This window comes from Pipistrellus kuhlii, unplaced genomic scaffold, assembly GCF_014108245.1.
Source record: "Pipistrellus kuhlii isolate mPipKuh1 unplaced genomic scaffold, mPipKuh1.p scaffold_m20_p_6, whole genome shotgun sequence".
Taxonomy (NCBI): Eukaryota; Metazoa; Chordata; class Mammalia; order Chiroptera; family Vespertilionidae; genus Pipistrellus; species Pipistrellus kuhlii.
Genome location: NW_023425562.1, coordinates 12,662,153 through 12,682,513, shown reverse-complemented (window position 1 = coordinate 12,682,513; position 20,361 = coordinate 12,662,153). Strand labels below are relative to the sequence as shown.

Below are 20,361 nucleotides of genomic sequence, written 5' to 3'. Positions count from 1 at the left end.
GGACTAGGCAAATAGTGTTTTAGAGGCTCTTTTAATGTTTGAATTCTTTATTTAAAAGAAATCTTATATATTGCACTGAATAAGTTTCCTTCTTCATTGTAGTCTCTTCCCCTCCCAACCCCACCCCCACCTCCCCAAAAAAGAGAAAATATATTTTATTGAAATCTAAAGTGCAAAATAGATAAAAAGTACCTATTATGCAAAATAGATAAAGTATATAAAATTTTGGCCGAAACCGGTTTGGCTCAGTTGTAGAGCATCAGTCTGCAGACTGAAAGGTCCCAGATTTGATTCTGGTTAAGGACATGTACATTGGTTGCGGGCACATCCCTGGTAGGGGGTGTGCAAGAGGCAGCTGGTAGATTCTGTCTCATTGATGTTTCTAGCTCTCTATCCTTCTCTCCTCCTCTCTGTAAAAATAATAATAATAATAATAATAATATATATATATATATACATATATACATATATATATATATATATATATATATATATATATATATATATGAAATTTCGGTTTGGGTGCTCATATTTTCCTTGCTTAGCTACTATCCTTGCAAATGTCACCTGAGTCATCACCATGGGCACCCATGGCTTTGTGGTTTGTGGTCTGAATCTGGGCTTGGGCCTTGATTTCCTCCCACTCTCTGAAAATTCTCAGGCACTCTTCCTGCTTCCCCAAGTCTCCATCAGAGTATGACTGATGCCAATCCCCAATAACTTGATGTTGGCTTTTGGGCTCCTCCAGGCTACTCTTCCCAGAGTCTAGGCCCCATTGTTGGCCCCATTGTGAATGGACAAATGACTCACAACTCTGATCCAGCTTCAAACTTCCTATTTATACACATTTTTTCGGCTTCATTAGACTGTAAAGTTGACTGCTGTTGTTTGCTTTTACTTGATCCTTCCACTTAGACTCCATTTAAGCACATATCAGTGGCAAAAGAACACAGGTCAATACAGGGTGTCCCAAAACATGTATAGACACTTTAACAGCTGATAGTTCAATTGATGTTTATTTCTTTTCTGCTAGACTAAGTGTTGAACAAAGGGAATTCATCCTAAAGTGCTACTGGAAGTTTGAAAAGGCAGTTAAAGTAAAAACACTTCCTTTATAAGTATTCAAAGTATCTATGCATTTTGGGGGGCACCCTTGGTATGTGAAGGCAGGCATATCCAAATTACGCATAACAGCAGAGATTTGAGACCTTAGCCTTTCACCTTCCCAAAGCCTTCATCCTCTATTCCAGCTGCACTTGGGTAGCTTCCTTGACCCACAATTTCTACCAGAAGTTCCTTAGGCACCTTCACCTGGGAGGCTATTGAACACTCAGTCACTGGCTGATGAAGTAGTTGTTTGCATGGCAGAATCCTCTCCTAACTACATTCTGCTTAGTGAGATGGAATAGCAAATCCTTTTTTACCCAGAATGTCTGTTGAAAAGGGGATCTTGTGGCAAACTGTGGAGCTTTGGTCTAGGTGGTCCTAGATGAAGCTAGTTGATGCTGGAGCTGAGTGCCCAGGAGGCTGGGCTGCCTTAGCACCCAGCATAGCCACCCCCAGTGATGGGAGGATTAAAATATTTGTACACATAACCCAGTTCTGCCCAGTGTGCACAACAGAGCACATGTATTGAGTTAAACAATCAGAACAAGAGGAAAGAGGACTCAGCTCTGGGTCCTTAGTACATATTACCATATGGGGTGTCAGTAGCTGTGCTGAGGGAACAAAGGTTTACAAAGGTGAAATGACAATGGTGGGTCCTGTTAAGAAGAGGCAGGGTAATTTCCTCTATCCTCATGTCACTACTATTTTACATTTCATTAGCTAGAAGAAGGCTGTCTCCCTAAGCCATACATCAACATACACACACAGGCTCATACATGTGTGTGTGCACATGCACCTGTTCTTGTCTGAATAAAATATGAGCCTAATTAGTTAATATTTGGCATTTCCTATGGTTTTATATTAAGCATTGCTTTTTGTTCTGAATGTCTGACCTTGAGGTTCAATTTCTTTAACATCATTCTTATTATTATTCATGAAACACATAGATACAGGGTGAGGAATTCTTACTGAAAATTTTTATTGAGATCTGCTTATGGTGACCAAATGCAGTTGACCACCCCATAGTTCTGATTGTTTTATTTTAGCCAGAGAACAAGCCTATTGATACTATGGAGTTCAAAGGGCAGAAATTCCAGGAGTTGGGATATAGAAATAAAACCAATTTTCTTATCTGGGGGAACACCATCAATGATGCACTATTTTAGAAGCAAGAGTGAATGAAAGGGAATCAGCCACAGAACCTTTTCTACCACCAGATGGTGTTTGTCTGCTTCTGTGTACTAATTGCTATCAATAATTAAATACAGGTCTGTGATTCATATGCACAGAAGCAGTGATTCTTAAATTAAACATTTTGGGATCATTATAGGATATTTTATAGGTTCAGCTAAACACAACACTCTGGCTGATTATGATTAAACATACTGATACTAAATTACATATTGATCCCATAAATATCAATGCACACAGAGAAATAATGAGAACATGCGTAACTAGAAGGAGCATTTAAATTTGAGATGATAATGGGGACAGTTTTGAATGGAACATCATGCAAAGGTTTGGATTCTCTTGGTTGTCTTTCATCACATAAGAAATAGATTTTATTTTCCTTTCATAATATTAAACATTCATTAGAAAATATATTTAACTTTATGGCATACATAATCTGCCTAAAGAGATTCAAATATTTCAAAGTAAAAAGCAATAATTTGTTTTTACTTGACATATTCTTAGAACTGCAAACATAACATAGCTTTTCATTGTTTCCACTTCTGTGAATGTTTATCAGTGAAAGAGATAGCGGAACAGTATTGCAGTCAAACCAGATATAGAAACTTTAGAAGTTATTTTGAGAAGGATATAGCATTGGATGCTTAAAAACATACTGGTTCAGAGTGAATACTATATGTGATCATGTATTAACACTCTTAACTACATTATTTGTGTCCCCTCCAAGATTTCAAAGAAGAACGTATAAAGACCTCTGAAGTCTTACAGCTCTAAAATGAGATGATTCTATTTTCATATTAAAAATGCACTGCTATTTGAGAGGAAGCTGCATTAGTGCAAATGAGAGCTGAGATTACTCATAGAAGCCAGAAGTTACTCTTGATGACTCACTTCCAGGCATTTCATCTACAGACCCTTTGACTGATGCAGATACTTTACAGTGCAACCTCCACCTCAATCAAAGCCATCAGATGATGCAGCATGTCCAAGGGACTATCAGGTATGATTCATGTATTCAACTGAGCTTGAGGAGGTAATAAACAATGAAAATACTAATATGAGAAGAAGGGCACTGTTCTTTAAAAAAATAGATAAATGAAGTAATGCTCTTGTTGCTAATTTGTAAACTTTGAAAAATACTGTGCTCTGGTTATAGAATGATGACAGAAGATGACTTGACTTTGGGTTATGAACACACAATACAATATACAGGTGATGTATTATAGAATTGTACATCTGTAACCTATATAATTTTATTAAGTAAGCCACACCAATAAATTCAATATTTTTTTTTTAAAGAGAAAACTTTGGGAAATTATGATATCAGGAGTAACTGCGAAATGCGACAACAAAATAGATCACAAACGAAAGAAATGGAGGACAAAAAGCGTCTGGATATAGAGTTCAAATCTACGCTTATAAGGTTTTTCAAGAATTTCCTAGAAAAGATGGATAAGGCCTATGAGGATATGAAAAGAGATCAACTAGAATTAATAAGGAGTCAACAAGAAATGATAAGGGATCAACAAGAAATAAAGATTACATTGTCTGAAATAAAAAATATTTTACTGAGTCCTAAAAACAGAAGGGAAGATTGCAAGAATCAAGTCAAAGATTTGGAACATAAAGAGCCAGAAGACACTCCTCCACAGAAGCTAGAAGGCAAGAGAATCCAGAAAATTGAAGATAATGTAAGAAACCTCTGGGACAACTTCAAGCGAACCAACATCAGAATTATGGGGGTCCCAGAAGATGAGAGAGAGCAAGATATCAAAAACATACTGAAAGAAATAGTGACAGAAAACTTCCCCTACCTGGTGAAAGAATTAGACTTACAAGTCCAGGAAGCGCACAGAACTCCAAACAAAAGGAATCCAAAGAGGACCACACCGAGACACATCATTATTAAGATTCCAAGAGCAAAAGACAAAGAGAGAATATTAAAAGAAGCAAGAGCAAAAAAGGTAGTAACCTACAAAGGAGCACCTATACGATTGTCAGCTGACTTCTCAACAGAAACCATGCAGGCCAGAAGGGAATGGCAAGAAATATTCAAGGTGATGAATAGCAAGAACCTACAGCCAAAAATAATCTACCCAGCAAAGCTATCACTCAGAATCGAAGGCCAGATAAAGAGCTTCACTAATAAAAAAAACCTAAAGGAGTTCATCACCACCAAACCAGAATTATATGAATTGCTGAAGGAGGTTCTTTCAGAAGAGAAAGTAAACAAAGATAAAAATTATGAACAACAAATACATAACTATCAACAAGTGAATCTAAAAACCAAGGAAATTAAAAAAATCTGATGAACAATATTAACTGTTGAATATAATAGAATCAGAGGTATGGAAGGGGAGTGAACTGATGATTCTTGGGGTAAAGGGGAGAGGGGGGCGGGGGAAGAGACTGAACATAAACTGTGCACCTATGGATGAGGACAATGGGGAGAGGGGAAAGGGCAGAGGGCGGGGTGGGAACCTGGTGGAGGAGAGCAATGGTGTGTGTGTGTGGGGGGGGAAAGGAACATTTGTAATAATATGAACAATAAAAACTTATTAAAAAAAATAAATAAAAAAAAAAATAAAAAAAAAAGAAAAAAAAAAAAAAAAAAATTATGATATCAGTATCTAGATAATCCTTTTGTCTTCAAGGGTTTCCAAACACTTGGTAATAAATATTCAATGTCACAATTGATTCATTTTTGTTCTTCTCTATCATTTGGGTTTGAAACCATAGTGCTTATGCCAGATTAGAGAAGAGTTCAACAGTAGAGAACAAGGCCCTTGGTTTCAACAAGGTCAAAGGATTAACAAAAATGTATTCAGTGCAAACACTGCCCAATTTGCTCAGTTTTATCAGTGTGGCCTTGGGGCCTTATCAATTCCATCAACATCTCTGAGTCAGATTCTCTGGGGGTATGTTGATAAAGGTAGGTACCTATGCAACAAAAAAGGAGAAAAAAAAACTACTCTTGCTATGTCTTAATTTTCTCATCTATAAAATAGATTTATTGATAGTCTCATGAAAATATTAAATGTATTAAATAGAAAGGCTTGTCAATTAATGGAATGCTATTAATTTCATGTTGTAACCTGCTCTAAGTGTTGTATTTTATCTCCATTCAATTTCATTTAGAGATGAAACCTTGTGCTTGCTGATATCAGACTCTTCCTGCCAAACAGTTATAATGACATTGCTTTGGTTTTGTGATTTGCAAACTTTCACTAATGTACAGGAAATGACATCATTTTAGGTCATAGTTTTCAACATTTTCATCTTATGGCATAAATAAAATAATTACTAAAATTATGAGCACACCAAATATATATATATTTTTTTCTGCCAATCTAACAAAAAATGTATCATTTTTATTGATTTATAAATAATCCTATATAATAAAACCCTAATATGCAAATAGACCAAATGGCAGAATGACTGGTCGCTATGATGTGCACTGACCACCAGTGGGTAGATGCTCAATGCAGGAGCTGCCCTCTGATGGCCAATGCATTTCCATGGGGGGAGCGCCAAACAGCCAGAAGCCAGGCTCAGGGCTGGCGAGGGCAGTGGCAGTGGCAGAGCCTTTTCTACCTCCGTGGCAGTGCTAAGGACCCCTGAGGGGCCCTGGACGGCAAGAGGGTGCAGGACAGGCTGAGGAACCCCCACACACACACTCAGTGCACGAATGTTGTGCACTGGTCCTCTAGCCCTATATAATAAAGAGCTAATATGCAAATGATCATCATTTGCATCATGCCCTCATCCCATCATGCAGTAACTGCTCAGACACTCAACACTGGGGAGAGAGGGCTGGGGACCAGCCAGGCACAAATGAGCTCCTGAGAGAGGAATGGGGACCATTCAGGCTGTGGCCCAGGATAGGGACAATCCACACACCCCAAGGTCCCCATGGACCCAGGTGCTAGCAGCTGCACCTGTGGCCCAGTTGAGGGACAAGCTGCCTGGCCATGGAACCAGGCACCAACAGCTGGGGATGCAGCCCAGGAGAGGGACAAGCCATCTCCCCTGCAGTCCAAGTGCCAGCGGCTGAGCCTGAGCCTGTGCCCTGGCCAGGGAGATAGACAATCTGCATACCCCAGGGTCCCTTGGTCCTGGGTGCCAGCAGCTGCTCCTGTGGCCTGGTAGAGGGACAAGCTGCCCACCCTGGGGTCCTGGGGTCCAGCAGCTGCATCTGTGCCTGCAGCCTAGGAGAGAGACAAGCTTCCTGCCCTGTGGGCCCGGGCTCCAGCGCCTGTGGCTGTTGCTCCAGAGAGGGACAAGCTTTCTGCTCCACAGTCCAGGGCAGCTGTGGATGAGGCCCAGGCAAAGCCACCCACCCACAATTCCCTTGAGGCTGCGGCTGGCCCAAGCGAAACTGGTCCGGATCCTGGGTGCCTGTAGCCAGCCAGAGGGAGGGAAGCCCGAGTTCCAGGTGCCTGCAACCAGCCAAAGGAGGAAACCCTGGGTCCCAAGTGTGGGGTGAGGTAGAGGCAGTTAGGGGCAATCAGGCCAGCAGGGAAGCAGTTAGGGGCGATCAAGCAGGCAGGCAGACAGAGGGGTTTGGGGTGATTAAGGACAGTCGGACATCCCTCTCACAATCCAGGACTGCTGGCTCCCAACTGCTCACCTGCCTGCCTGCCTTCCTGATTGCCCTAACTGCTTCTGCCTGCCAGCCTGATCACCCCCTAACCATTCCCATGCCAGCCTGATTGATGTCTAACTGCTCCCCTGCCAGCCTGGTCGCCCACAGCTGCCTTCCCTGCTGTGCCCCACCTACTCTGCTGGGTCCCGAATCTGCTGTGTGCGCAGCCATCCTGTGACAGCCATTTTGTGATGACATTTGGGCATGATGCATGAGGGCATGACGACCACCTAGGCTATTATTAGCATAGATTAAGCTCCGCACCCCTATCCCCTACTTTTGAGGAAAGGGATGCCCATTTCCTCTGTAGTCTTTAAGCTCCATGAAAGGAAGGCTCATTTTTGTCATCTTGGCCAGTTGATATCTCCTATTTACTAAAAATTTACGAGATAGTACATATTTAGTAAGTATGTGTTAAAAGTAAGAAAAAAACGGTAAGGAATGAAAACCATAAGCTTTTTTAGATTTGGCTTAATGATTTATTTATTTTATTTATTTATTTATTTATTTTTTACTGATGAGCCATTAAAGCCTAATTTATATTGACACATAGTAAATACTGAGTTTGTTGAAGAAAATCAAATGTCGAATGGTGCACAGGGAGGGATTTCTGAGGTACCAATTGTGAAAGCATTTGTCTTGCAGGGTTTTGACTTGGGTGTGCTTGTAATACAAATCAACTCCATTAACACTAGAGCCAGCATCTTAATAGAATGATATGGAACATTAAAGCAATTATCCATTATCCATTATCAGATACTCTATTCTACTCCACCCACATACCAGTAAAAGGCCTTTGTATTACTAAGCTAAGCATTGATACAGAATACTGAAGCTCATTACAACATTTTCAAAACCTTTCAAAATTTTCTTTTGCCTAACAGAAAGTTCTAAATGCACCCACCAATATTTTTAAGGGAATAAAGACAATATAAATTAAAATATATAACCAATAGAATATATAAACTGCAAATCAAGCTATATATTAAATTTTAAAAAATAAATAAAGTGGAGAAAAACAATCATACCATGAGTCATCAATTCAACTGAATTCTCCTCAAAATTAAATTGAAATGCAAGTGCTCTGTTCATTGTTTCTCAATGTATATAAACATTTGCAATCAGAATAAAAAATAAAGTAGGGTAAACGCTGAACTGCTTCAGCAGTCAAAGAATCATTTTGAAGTAACCTCTGCCACTTGTACAGAACAGACTGTTTCCCAGGACAGGAACTTGTTGGAGGCAGGGTGTTTTGGGTGGAAAAAAAGGTGGTTCCCTAGCAACAACCCCTCCTCCCAAGTCTCTGCTGCCAGAGGGGTATTGCTCACGTCAGCAAATTGATTACCTGGTTGCTGGATCCTAAAAGAACAATGTAACAATGTGGTCGGGTGTGAATTTCAATCAGAAGAAACTTACAGGTTTTTTACTGTGTTGGATCAGCTTCCCACTCCTCAGCTGGTGCTGCTAGAAGCTCTTCTAAAGAGAATGGATACTGAATAACATGCTCTTCGCCAAAGGAAAATGAGGAAAACCTCTGGCACTTTAATTAATAACAGTTATTTTCAGTTTGCTTTTAAAGCAGCAAGGAAATAGCACACCCGCCATAGCATTGGCTCTGGGTAAGAGGCAGTCTTATCACCACGTGTCCCAAGAAATGAGATAGGCCAGGGTGGGGCAGGGTTTTGTGAAAACAGAGTTGAAGCAATCTAGACAGGTTTTACATGGCAGCATTTTACCGCTTGAAGGTAAAATTAATGAGATACTAATTTATATGGAATATACACATGAGGTATTTATGTTTATAACAAATGAGTTTAACCATATGTTAGCAATAACTTGGCTAGAAAACACATGTATTAGTAAACCTCACACTGTGTGTTTTGTTTACCTGTGATATACAACACAAACAAATGTCCCTCTTTCATCTCACCAGTGGGTGTTTATTACTACCGACCATCCCACCAGGTGCATGCTTAACTGAGGAACAAACAGTCTGAATGAAGTGAAAGATAAGGCCACAGATCACAAATTCTGCCAATGAAAAATTAAATACAGTAAATTAGTCTGTGTGTTTTCATAGCATGAAGATACAAGGTTTAAAAAAATCTGTTAGAAAAAAATGTGAAAATGCCAAGTATGTAAGTATGTGGGAGCCATAGAAGGGAAAGAAAACCCTGGTTTGTAAAATTTTCCATGATGCAAAAGGCTGCAGCCAGTTTCTCCCCAGACACAGTCCTGACGCTCAGAGTGGCAGCTCACAAACGGGCAGGAACCTCTCACTTGTGCAGTAGCTTTCTGAGACACACCCAGTGCCCTCCTCCCCTATCCCAGCACAAGCTGAATCTCATCTGCTCACTGAGCTCCACAGCAAAAGAATTCTTTGCGGAGCAATAATTGGTAGATGGTGTAACAGCATTAATTCTCTCCTTTGGAAAATTACTAACATTTATTTAAACACACACACACACACACCACACACACACACACACACACACACACACACACACACACACAATCTCCAAATTAAAATTAATCAGAAACTGACACCATATTTTCTCTTACCCCAGGAAGATCATCAGATGGGGGGGGGGGGCTTTTCTTTCAAAATAACCCATAGTTATCAATGTCATCTTAGATTTTGATCAGTTCTTGTAACTGTTTTTGCCACAACCCTATTAGAAGCCAATGTGTCTTTTTTTTTTTTTTTTTTTACCAGTAATGTTATTCTAGAAGCAGTCTTATTATATGCAAAAGTCATAACTGAGAGTGAGTCTGAATACAGAAGAGATTATAACCATCTGCTCCTACGTACTCTAACTGGTCAAATGTCAGATGTTACAGGGAAGCGAGCTGACAGAGCAACAGCGTCAGCAAAATGTTTAGACTAATAATTTATTAGAAAATGAGTCATCATAATGGACAAACTGTTACCTTATGTCAAATAGATCAATGTGCAATGAGTTGTTTTCTAACATAGGAATACCAATGAAAATTTTCAGAAAATAAGAAAATATATTCTTGCATTTTACCATGGGTCATTTGATGCAGAGATTTCTCTTACTCTTCCCTTAACATGCTTCTGTAGATCACGTTATTTTAAAAACTCAGTCACATTTTGGGGGGTCTCGATGACCCAAAGGTTTTCTATTGAGCTGACAGAGATGAGTTTCAGGGCTCATCTCCATGTGCCTCTGAGTCACCCCCACAGAACAGCAAAGCTAATGTCCAGCTGTCCAACAGTTAAAATAATCGATGAGTGCGTGTGTTGAATCCTCAGGAGAGAAGAGAGGAAGGAAGAAAAAAAAATGAGAGAGGAGAGGCTTGGAGGGAGGAGGCGAGGGGGTGGGCAGGTGCTGATTTCAACCCTGTAGCGTCAGGATTGCGTCAATTCGGGTTTCAGCCGCGTCTGGAGTCTCAGAGACCAGCTTCTCAGAAGAATCTAAACAGGAACAGGGGCGGCAAATCACCGAGCGAGGGCGAGCGGACCTCCCTCTCTGCCTCCTCCCCGTTCCAGGCGTAGGTCCCCGGCGCCGCTCTGTTGTTTTCAGCACTCGGGAAAGCCTGCGCCTCCATTCGGGCAAGGGAACGGAGCTAGAGAGTTTGCCGTTCAGCACCTCGGACAGAGCACGCAGCAAAAAAATGGCTCCGATCGCTACCAGCAGGGAAGAATTTGGTAAGCAAGTTCGTCAACTTATATAAATGCGGTCGTCCTTTGAATACTCTGGGTGGGCTGCGTTTTTGTTTCCCCCAACCCCAGCGGGATGTTGCGTATATATTTACTTGGTAGCTCATTTGAAAGGAAAAGGAGAACAATAAACGGGTAATCGTGGCTTATGCAGGCTGTTTCTCCTCTCCCTAGCATCTTTGCTCCTTAACATTGCCTTCTGCTGGGGCTATTTTACATCCTGGAAGTTCCTGAAATGTTGAAGAAGCTCTGGAAATTGCAGCACGCTCTAGTGGGGGGAGGAAAGGGAGTCTGTTTGCTTGTTGGTTCCATGAATTCTGTAGGTGATTTTTATTTATAGGTAAATTTAGGGGAAGCCAAATGTCCTGTGGTTACATAAGGGCTTGATCTTGGCATACGTAACACAACTTTATATAGTGGGGGTTTGGGGATGTATATTTATTACAGAGTGCAGCATGAGGATGTTTTCCTTGATAGGTGTTTCTTGTATTCTTGAAATATGTTGCTAATGAAAGAGACAGAATCCTATGATGCTAGATAGGAGTAAAGGGATATTTGACACGAAGTTGCTGAGCCCAGTTCCTTTCACAGGTGAGCTAATGGCAGCTCAGAGGATGAAGGGAGTGCTGCAGGTCAGTTAGCTAAAAGCTACTGGAAACTAGGATTAGTTCTCCTTTTTTTCAGTTCAGTTTTCCTTTTCCTATGCCAAATGTTGACACCATTGCTCTTTTTTCTTTTAATAAATAAAATGAGATGTGGTTCTTTAAATTAAAAAACAACAATAAAACCTATCTTTAGGTCCCATTACATTCCAAAGACAAGAGATTAGAGTTTTACTTACTTTACAAGTATTCAAAAGCACAAGAAATTTTATAAAAGTTTGGGAATAGGGAATGCTATCTAAAAATACATGGTAATCGTTATTAAGCTGAGGGAAACGACTGAGATCTTTGCAATCAAAAGCTTAAGACCTTATCAGTAGGAAATACACAGGGAGTGAGTCTTTTCATATCCTACTGAATATTCTGCCATTTGACATAAGGATTGAATAGAGAGGATTTCTGATACTAATTCAGAAATGAGTTTCACATCCTTACCTTTGGGTGATTGGGTTTATATTGTTGTGATATTTATTCCCAATTTCTGATTTGAAAGTTAGACATTTTCTAACACTCAGGCATCAGTCTACTAAAAAAAAAATCATCTTCTATGGCTTTTATTGTTCTTTTGCTTTAGTTCATGATTTTGCTTTTGCTCCCTGGCCTTGTTTTATTAGAGTCCAGGAGTGGATTTTCCCCCCCCACAATGACTTGAATAGAAGGAAAAACTGAAAAGCTGATACGTACTAAGTTTAGCTGATTATCTCTAGCCTCATTCTTTTACTGTAGCATTTGCTGCTTGTTCTATTTGGGGAATTGAAAGGTTTATTTTTCATCTCTATGTGATTTAGTTTCTTGATATAATTGCACTACAGGATATTTTATTGTTGTTCTGTTTGCTTTTTTTAATCTTCCTAGACACTTCTGTCCTTATTTGTCATTTCTTAATGTTTTAATTAGTGCTTAATGTATGTTCTTTAAGCTTAGTTTTGTGATTATAAAGTAGACAAGCAGAAGATGTGAGGGAATGGAGAAGGGGAGTAACAAAAGATCATTTTTTCAGGGGTTATTTAAACAAGACTTAACCCTTTCCTGACTGGGGCTTTTAACTTTATTCCTCAGTGTTTGGGAAGAAAATAAATAGATTGGAATGGAAATAAATGTACATAGTATTACATTAGTTATATTCACTTTGGCTATATTAAATATTGACTATTTGGAGCATTTTGTCCATATATAGCAATACTGATTTCTCACTACTTTTTTAGTGTTACTAATTATTTGTGGAAGAAATATGCTTACGTATGGAACATGATACGCTTCATGCATAATCAATGTAACTAATGTCATTGTAACTTAATGTTCCTGCATTCAAGGAAAGAATTTCAATTTCAATTTGATTATCATTTTCCATGTGGAAATATGCTCGGAAAAATCAGTTATGGATAAAATTGAACTCTAAATTATCTATACTCACTCTTCTCGTTATCTTTTAAGGAATGATATTTCATTTAGAACCACTTGGTTTTTACCTTACTTAGGTGTAATTAATTTGTACTTCAGATAATTCAGTGTTTGGGGAATTCAGGGTTGATATACAAGGAGTTTGTAGTGTTATAAGTTATGTAATATTAATAGCCTGTTTTTCATCTTTTAAATTATTTTCCCCTAATATATGTACATTTCTTTTACCACTGTCTCATCATTTGGATGGACATTATTAGTGAGTCTGTGACAATGGCAGGTAATGTTTCACAATTTCTTAAAATTACCTGAATCACTGAGTTTCTAAATGTTTGGATCCTGGGTAAATGAACAACTACTAAGAATTCAGATTCTCCCAGTATCTGAAGGATGTGCATTTAAAGTTCCATAGTCAGAAAGAATTGATGGTTCTACAAAGCCTCAAAATGCCAATGAGAACCTGATATAATTTGTACCGACCCAGCATGCTGTAGTTGACTCATCTGTAAAAAACAAAGCTATGTCAGTATCATTTAGCATTCCCCAACATCTGACCCAGTCCCTGTCTTACCTTTTCATTTCCTTTATGAAAACTACTGAAATGAAGAAGTTTCTATCATACTGTATGGTTTGTTTGTTTGTTTGTTTTGTATGTGTGCCACACAAAGGATGTGTTTATTCCTGGGGATGATGTGGAAATGTGTACATCACTCATACCCAGAACAGTTAGAAAGTAATTCGATCTGTGCTACTTATAGCAATTGCCAGTTTTAGGATGCTTTTATGTAGGTTCGTGTCTCCAGCTCTGCCCCTTTAATGTATATTATTGGTCATTTGATTTTTTTCAGATGAAATCCCCACAGTGGTGGGTATCTTCAGCGCATTTGGCCTGGTCTTCACAGTCTCTTTGTTTGCATGGATCTGCTGTCAGAGAAAATCATCCAAGTCTAACAAGACTCCTCCATATAAGTTTGTGCATGTGCTAAAGGGGGTTGATATTTACCCTGAAAACCTAAGTAGCAAAAAGAAGTTTGGAGCTGACGACAAAAACGAAGTAAAGAATAAACTAGCTGTGCCAAAGAATGCATTGCATCTTGACCTGGAGAAGAGAGATCTCAATGGCAACTTTCCCAAAACAAACCTCAAAGGTGGCAGCCCTCCTGATTTGGAGAATGTGACCCCAAAGCTCCTTTCAGAAGGGGAAAAAGAGGGGGTTTCCCCTGATAGCTTAAAGTCCAGCACTTCACTTAGCTCAGAAGAGAAACAAGAGAAGCTGGGAACCCTCTTCTTCTCCTTAGAGTACAACTTTGAGAAGAAAACATTTGTGGTCAATATCAAGGAAGCACGTGGCTTGCCAGCCATGGACGAGCAATCGATGACCTCTGACCCATACATCAAAATGACCATCCTTCCAGAGAAGAAGCATAAAGTGAAAACCAGAGTTCTGAGGAAGACCTTAGACCCAGCTTTTGATGAGACCTTCACCTTCTATGGGATCCCCTACACCCAGATCCAGGAGTTGGCCTTGCACTTCACAATTCTGAGTTTTGACAGGTTTTCAAGAGATGATATCATTGGAGAGGTCCTTATTCCTCTGGCAGGAATTGAATTGTCTGATGGAAAAATATTAATGAACAGAGAGATTATCAAGAGAAATGTTAGGGTAATTCTTTTTTTTTTTAGTTCTTAAAGTATTTATAAACAATTTTTTTATATAGCTTTTCTTATATATCTAGGGATTTTTATTAGGATAATAAAATTTTGTACATATCAGCTTTACCATATTTAATTATTATTAATCTTAATAGAATCAGGATCAAGGGAATAGAGTAGATGAGGGAAAGTTTAACTCATCACTGAATGCTTAAGGCATTTTAATTATATAAAACACATAGACACCCTTTCTGGATATTTAAGTATCACTTATATAAATATTTTTAGTAATTTCTATCATAAGCAATTTGACTAAGATACCACTTCAACTATATAAAATGCAGGAAAATATTTCTTATTCATGCTCAAGGTAACCAAGATGTTTCAAGGTCAGCATAATTGAATCTGAAATTTAAATTTAAAATTAAAATTAAATCAATTTCTCCTGAGGATTTGGAAGCTGTATTGACTTTTCATAGGATTGCTTTTCAAGGAGGAGACATCACATCATATTGAATTGTAAATGCTCATCTTTATGTTGTATGACAGAAAGTGAGCTACTCTGCCTGCAGAGCTGTACTACTTTGATTCTGGGGTTATCACAAAATGATAAGACATTAGTTAATCAAATTTAATCCTATTTCCACATTACATACAGAATACCAAACTCATTGTGGTATCTTAGAATAACCTGTGTCTCTAAGGCATAATTTCACAAAATAACATAAAGCTCATTTTGACCATATCCTTGCCTTTGTCTCTTTGTTGAACTTAATTCAAGGTAAGGTCCAAAAACATTAATTAGCTTGAGTCACCAGCAGTTTAGTGGCACAGTATATCTGTGCCTGTATTTTATTCTTCTTTAAGTGTGTATTCACACAGCTACCCCATGCCAGCTTTTGGATAAATATATATATTATAGTTTTAGGAGCTCTGGCCCAGCCATCATTCTTAGTTATAATCAAACTGCAAGTTTACATTTTGCTACTTTCAGCTAAAACTGGTACTCTGAGTTCTTGATAATCTGATGTAATGTCTTTAAAGTACAGGTCAGACTTAAGTATTATGCAAAGAATGATCCTGTGGTACTGTCCACATATAAAGCATTAAAAATTGCATCAAGTCTCTCCTATATTTAATTTACTTTTTAGATTAAATAAGGACTTTGGAAGGAGGTTGGTGGCAGAGAATGTTAACTCCATCATTCCTCTGGACCCAGAGAGTGATGAAAGTCAGAATATATTTCATTTGGTCTGAATTCAAATTGCAATAATCTCAATGTTAAAGAATTTAAAATAAAGTCAAATTTGACATGAGTCATTTTGCCCTATACAAATTGATTCAAGTGATAAGATAATATAATACATTACTATTCATAACTTCAAAAAGTATAGATTTCATTTAAGGAGCAAAAGTAAAACATACTCTGTGTAAGCTGTGCTCTAAATATTATTTTAAACATTTTAATAATGGGTGTGGCTAACTCAATGACCATTTTAACATCCTGCAGTACATGAAGAGACCAGAAGATGGCAGACAGTTGTTTTCAAGAGGTGATGATATGGCACAAAAGCTTGTAACTCTTGGATTCCTTAGCTTACTAAAATAAAAATAAGTAGAAAAGTTACACTTAAATAGCAAGGCTATTATATTGATGTAAAATGTACACATTTCGAAACTAAAAAGTAATAAACATCTTATACCACATCTCTCTTTGTTTAGAAGTCTTCAGGACGGGGTGAGTTGCTGATCTCACTCTGCTATCAGTCCACTACCAACACTCTCACTGTGGTTGTTCTAAAAGCTCGACACTTGCCTAAATCTGATGTGTCTGGACTTTCAGGTAAGAATTCTTCTGAAAGACTCAGGCTCAGTGTATAAGTGAGTAATACATTGGGCAAAATAGTTAATGAACATAATCATGATTTTGATTTATCTTCTTATTCATAATAAAAAAAGACATGATAGTTTTTCTGCTTATCATTTTATAGAATAATAATATGAGCCAATGCCATTAGCAAGAATAAAACCACGTATTCTAAGATCTAAGCCAAAGAATGTATAGTTGTAGGTAGGTGTCTGAATGGAGTTAAGCAGAAAGCAGTGATAAATGCAGAGATGAGAGGCCATAGCCAAAAATACAGTGATGGATGTAAAATAAAGATTTGGGAGAAAAGTTTTTTAATTTTTGTATTTTAAATGAACCTGCCTACCTGAACACTTCTATTATTTTATTATGTTTTCTTTTAACTTCTTGTATATCTGCTTTCAGAATTAGCTTTTTCATTTTTGTGACTAATTTAAGAAAACAATCTTGTTATATGGCATGATAAGAAAGAACATATGACCTATGAGTTACAATTATCTGAGTTCAAACCCTAACTCTTTCATTTGTTATTTATTTATTTATTTATTTATTTATTTATTTATTTTTCCCATTGCCATTTATCCCTCTATACTCTCTTCCACTTCCACCACCCTCCACCCCAGCAATCACCACACTATTATCAATGTCCATGATTAAGAATAAAAAATTAAAGCCTAAAAAGGCATTGTCACCGTGAATTATAAATGCCTGTTCAACAGACAAAGCAACCCAAGCTCAACAAAGTAGAAACTTATCCAAAGTCAGACAACTCAGTAAGGTTAGATGTTCACTCATGTTTTTTTCTTTCTATCTCATTCTCTGTAATGAGTTATTAGTATTCAGAATGTATCATCAGAACATTCTCTTTTCTTCCCCTTTATGTTATCTCTTCATCCTGACATTACAGTTTCTTCCTCATCCTCTGGCTTAGAACTACTTTCTCTTATGCTGCACGTTCTTAGTTATGTTCAAAGTCAGATTTATGCATATCTTTGCTCTATTCTACCTCATTTTCGCTGTAATCACTCTTTGTTGGCATCCAGTCATCTCTGAGGGCACAGCTGTGTTGAGGCCAGCTCCCCAAACTGATCCTGTCCCTGTAATGTCTCTTGTTTCCCATTGCAGACCCCTACGTCAAAGTAAACCTGTACCATGCCAAAAAGAGAATCTCCAAAAAGAAGACTCATGTGAAGAAATGCACCCCCAATGCTGTGTTCAACGAACTGTTTGTCTTTGATATTCCTTGTGAGGGTCTTGAAGAGATCAGTGTTGAGTTTCTGGTTTTGGATTCCGAAAGGGGGTCCCGCAATGAGGTGATCGGGCGGCTGGTCCTGGAAGCGGCCGCGGAAGGAACCGGTGGAGAGCACTGGAAGGAGATCTGTGACTATCCAAGGAGACAGATCGCCAAGTGGCACATGCTCTGTGATGGTTAGCATCCTGGCCATGCATTGGGACTTAATGATTTTTACTAGGCAAGGGATGATTTTCTTTCTTTCTGATATATAATTGCAAGCTTGTGACAGCAAGCTTCCTTTTGTTGTTATTGTTGTTGTTGTTGTTATTGTTGTTGTTAGAAACGAATTGAATTAGCAGACCAGGAAGTAACTGTAAATTATCATGATAAATTTCCTCTTACCTAGAGACATTGGATAAATTTTCATAAGCCTATTTAGTCCCTCCTGCAGGTTACCAGGGATGTAAATAAGAGCAGTCAAGCATTTTACGAATAAAGCAGTAGAGTTCCAGGTTATGGTGGGCTCCCAGAGGTCATGATCTCATTGGAGCATGTCACTGGGAATCATGGGATTCTTAAGATTTAGAAATGAAAAGTGTGTCTTCACTTATGAAAATTCATACTTTTTTTCAGGTGGGGAAATAATTTTTCTTTAGATCCAAAGATATTAAAGAAGTATTCTCTAGTTCGTTTTTATTAATTACGTGATGTGCAAACGGTGTCCTACATATAAAAATATATAGTCATTGATCTTTGTTTTGTAATTATTTGATGTGATTTTATCCTAAGAGGAGTAACTTAGGTTTGTTTCAAAAGAACAGTGAGCAAACTGAGTAATCATTTTATCAAAGGGCTGAGTTGAGAACACTATGGCTGAAATATGATTTTTCTCTCCCCCTAAGGTTACATGTGAGTCAAATGTTGTAAAATATAATCTCACATCAGGACCATCAAGGCCTTGAATTATTCACTGCCTGTCACAAGTGTCAGTGTAGTCTAGGAAAGCCCTGTTTACCTTGTGAAGTTGTTGAATTAAGTAGTGGGTAAAGAAATGAACTTCAGGTAGAAATCCAGTTAGAAATGCAGTTTTCTTATAGGAACTACGTAGAGTATGTCAGTGTACATTCGAGGTGTGCCCTTGAACAGAGAGAGGACATGGCTAACCAAGTCTTCATTGAATTGTTCTGCAAAAAGGACTAACCTACTATTTAAAAACAAACAAACAAAAAAGACTGAAGTTTTAACCATTGCCAGACAGAAAGCATTACTTCAGCTAACAAACTGATATGATTAAAAAGCAGTATGTAGCAAGCCTAATTAATTTGCATATGTTCACACAAAATATATTTAGGCTGTCAAATTAGCACAATAAAGTATGTTTCACTATCTTTTCTAGGCTAATTTGCCTTGAGCTGTTTTCTGTGGAACAGTTTATAGATAGAATTGTGTCTCACATTGTTTTCCAATGCCAGGGCCCTGAAAATCATTAAAAATCAAGAGTACAGCATGGCCCTGTGACTATTTGGAAAGAATGAACTTGAGGTAATGTCACTATATGTGAACTTTTAGAGAAGTATGGGTGAAACTCGCTCGGGTAAGGTTGAATTATTAAATATGCAAGTTAGAAAATAAAGTCTACTGAAAATTTTACATTATGAGTCAGGTTTTGTGTCAGTACTATAGCAGTTTTTGAGAATGTGTTTGATATCTCAGTGTTTGTAAATTCTATGACAATGCATTTTCAAAACAACTTCTTCATACTTTTTATGACTATGCCTAATGTAAAGAAAATGTTTTACATGTACAAAAATGGAAACTGACCTCTTTTTTTGTGCTTTAAGATGACTTTGGGATTGAAAAGACCATTCCCCCATCATTGTCTCCATCCCTCCACAAAGTCACCTAACAACATCTTGGTCCACTCAACATTTCCCTGAAAGCAACATGAAATGAATTGTAGTTCGTGTGTGGTTTGGGGAAGTCAATGGCCTTTTTATGTATGTAGATTTGGACACATGGGCCATGGAATATAGTATATTTTAGAGCTTTGGAAAGTTGTCAGGAGTCAACCCTAAGATCCTTCACAGCCACCAGAAGTTAGTGGCGGTACCTCATAAAGTATGACTGTTGAAGGAGGGTGTTATTTTTATTTTAAAGTAAAACAACAAAACCAACAACAAATACTTTTTAAAATTGCAATGAATAATTTGTAAATAGTTTTTAGTTATTAAATCTTACAAGTGTTTTTGAATGTGAAAAGTTGAGTAAAATAACTTGCAACTGTGTTTAAGTAAAGACAGAGGAAAAACAGAAAAGCAATTGAAACAGACAGGGACACACATGATCCCATCATCTTCTGAAAGTTGTCCTGTTTTATAATGTATTACAATATTAATGTGAATATCTTGACTTCTGTTACAAATCCTGTACTGTATTAAAGATGTAAATTAATTGTTTGTCTGATTAGCCAATCTCACCACCCTAACAGGGAGGTGTTCATGTTTGAAGAACTGTGTAACTCAGTAACTGACTTGTTCTAATGTTGTAACTCAATAGAAGTGATTTGGAAGGAAGCATGGTGTATGAGATGGTGTCTGTTCTTTCGTGCCAGCAATGTATGATGTTTGTAAGACCATGTTTGTAAGAGATTAATAAACTGCTGCTTTTGCCCAACCCATTTTCACTCAAATTTTCTGCTGATGAACTCTGTAACAAGGCTTCTCTTATTTTTTTCTAAGTTCTCAAGTTTCCCTAATAGATTTCCTCACATAGATTAGGGAACATTAGTAATTCAGCACCAAGACCTTTCATGTATCTAATTTTATTTTCCTTAATCCTGATAACAATCATCTGGGGCAAATATCATTATTGCTGTTACATAGAAGCAAAGCCTGAGACTCAAGGAGCTTAGGCAAT

The 20,361-nt window shown here is 38.0% G+C and overlaps 1 protein-coding gene across 3 annotated transcripts in view; it reads left to right on the top strand.

Annotated features, from left to right (window-relative positions):
* Nucleotides 1–20,118, top strand: part of SYT4 (synaptotagmin 4) — a 234,883-nt gene extending 214,765 nt beyond the window's left edge. For all 3 annotated transcript variants that reach the window (XM_045574428.1, XM_036418807.2, XM_045574429.1), the window contains 5 exons: nucleotides 3,211–3,298; nucleotides 10,458–10,616; nucleotides 13,540–14,354; nucleotides 16,067–16,187; nucleotides 17,337–20,118. In XM_045574428.1, coding sequence (XP_045430384.1) covers nucleotides 3,280–3,298; nucleotides 10,458–10,616; nucleotides 13,540–14,354; nucleotides 16,067–16,187; nucleotides 17,337–17,644 — 1,422 coding nt within the window. In that variant the 5' untranslated portion in view covers nucleotides 3,211–3,279 and the 3' untranslated portion in view covers nucleotides 17,645–20,118. The remainder of the gene's footprint in view (nucleotides 1–3,210; nucleotides 3,299–10,457; nucleotides 10,617–13,539; nucleotides 14,355–16,066; nucleotides 16,188–17,336) is intronic.
* The last annotated feature ends 243 nt before the right edge of the window (nucleotides 20,119–20,361 follow it).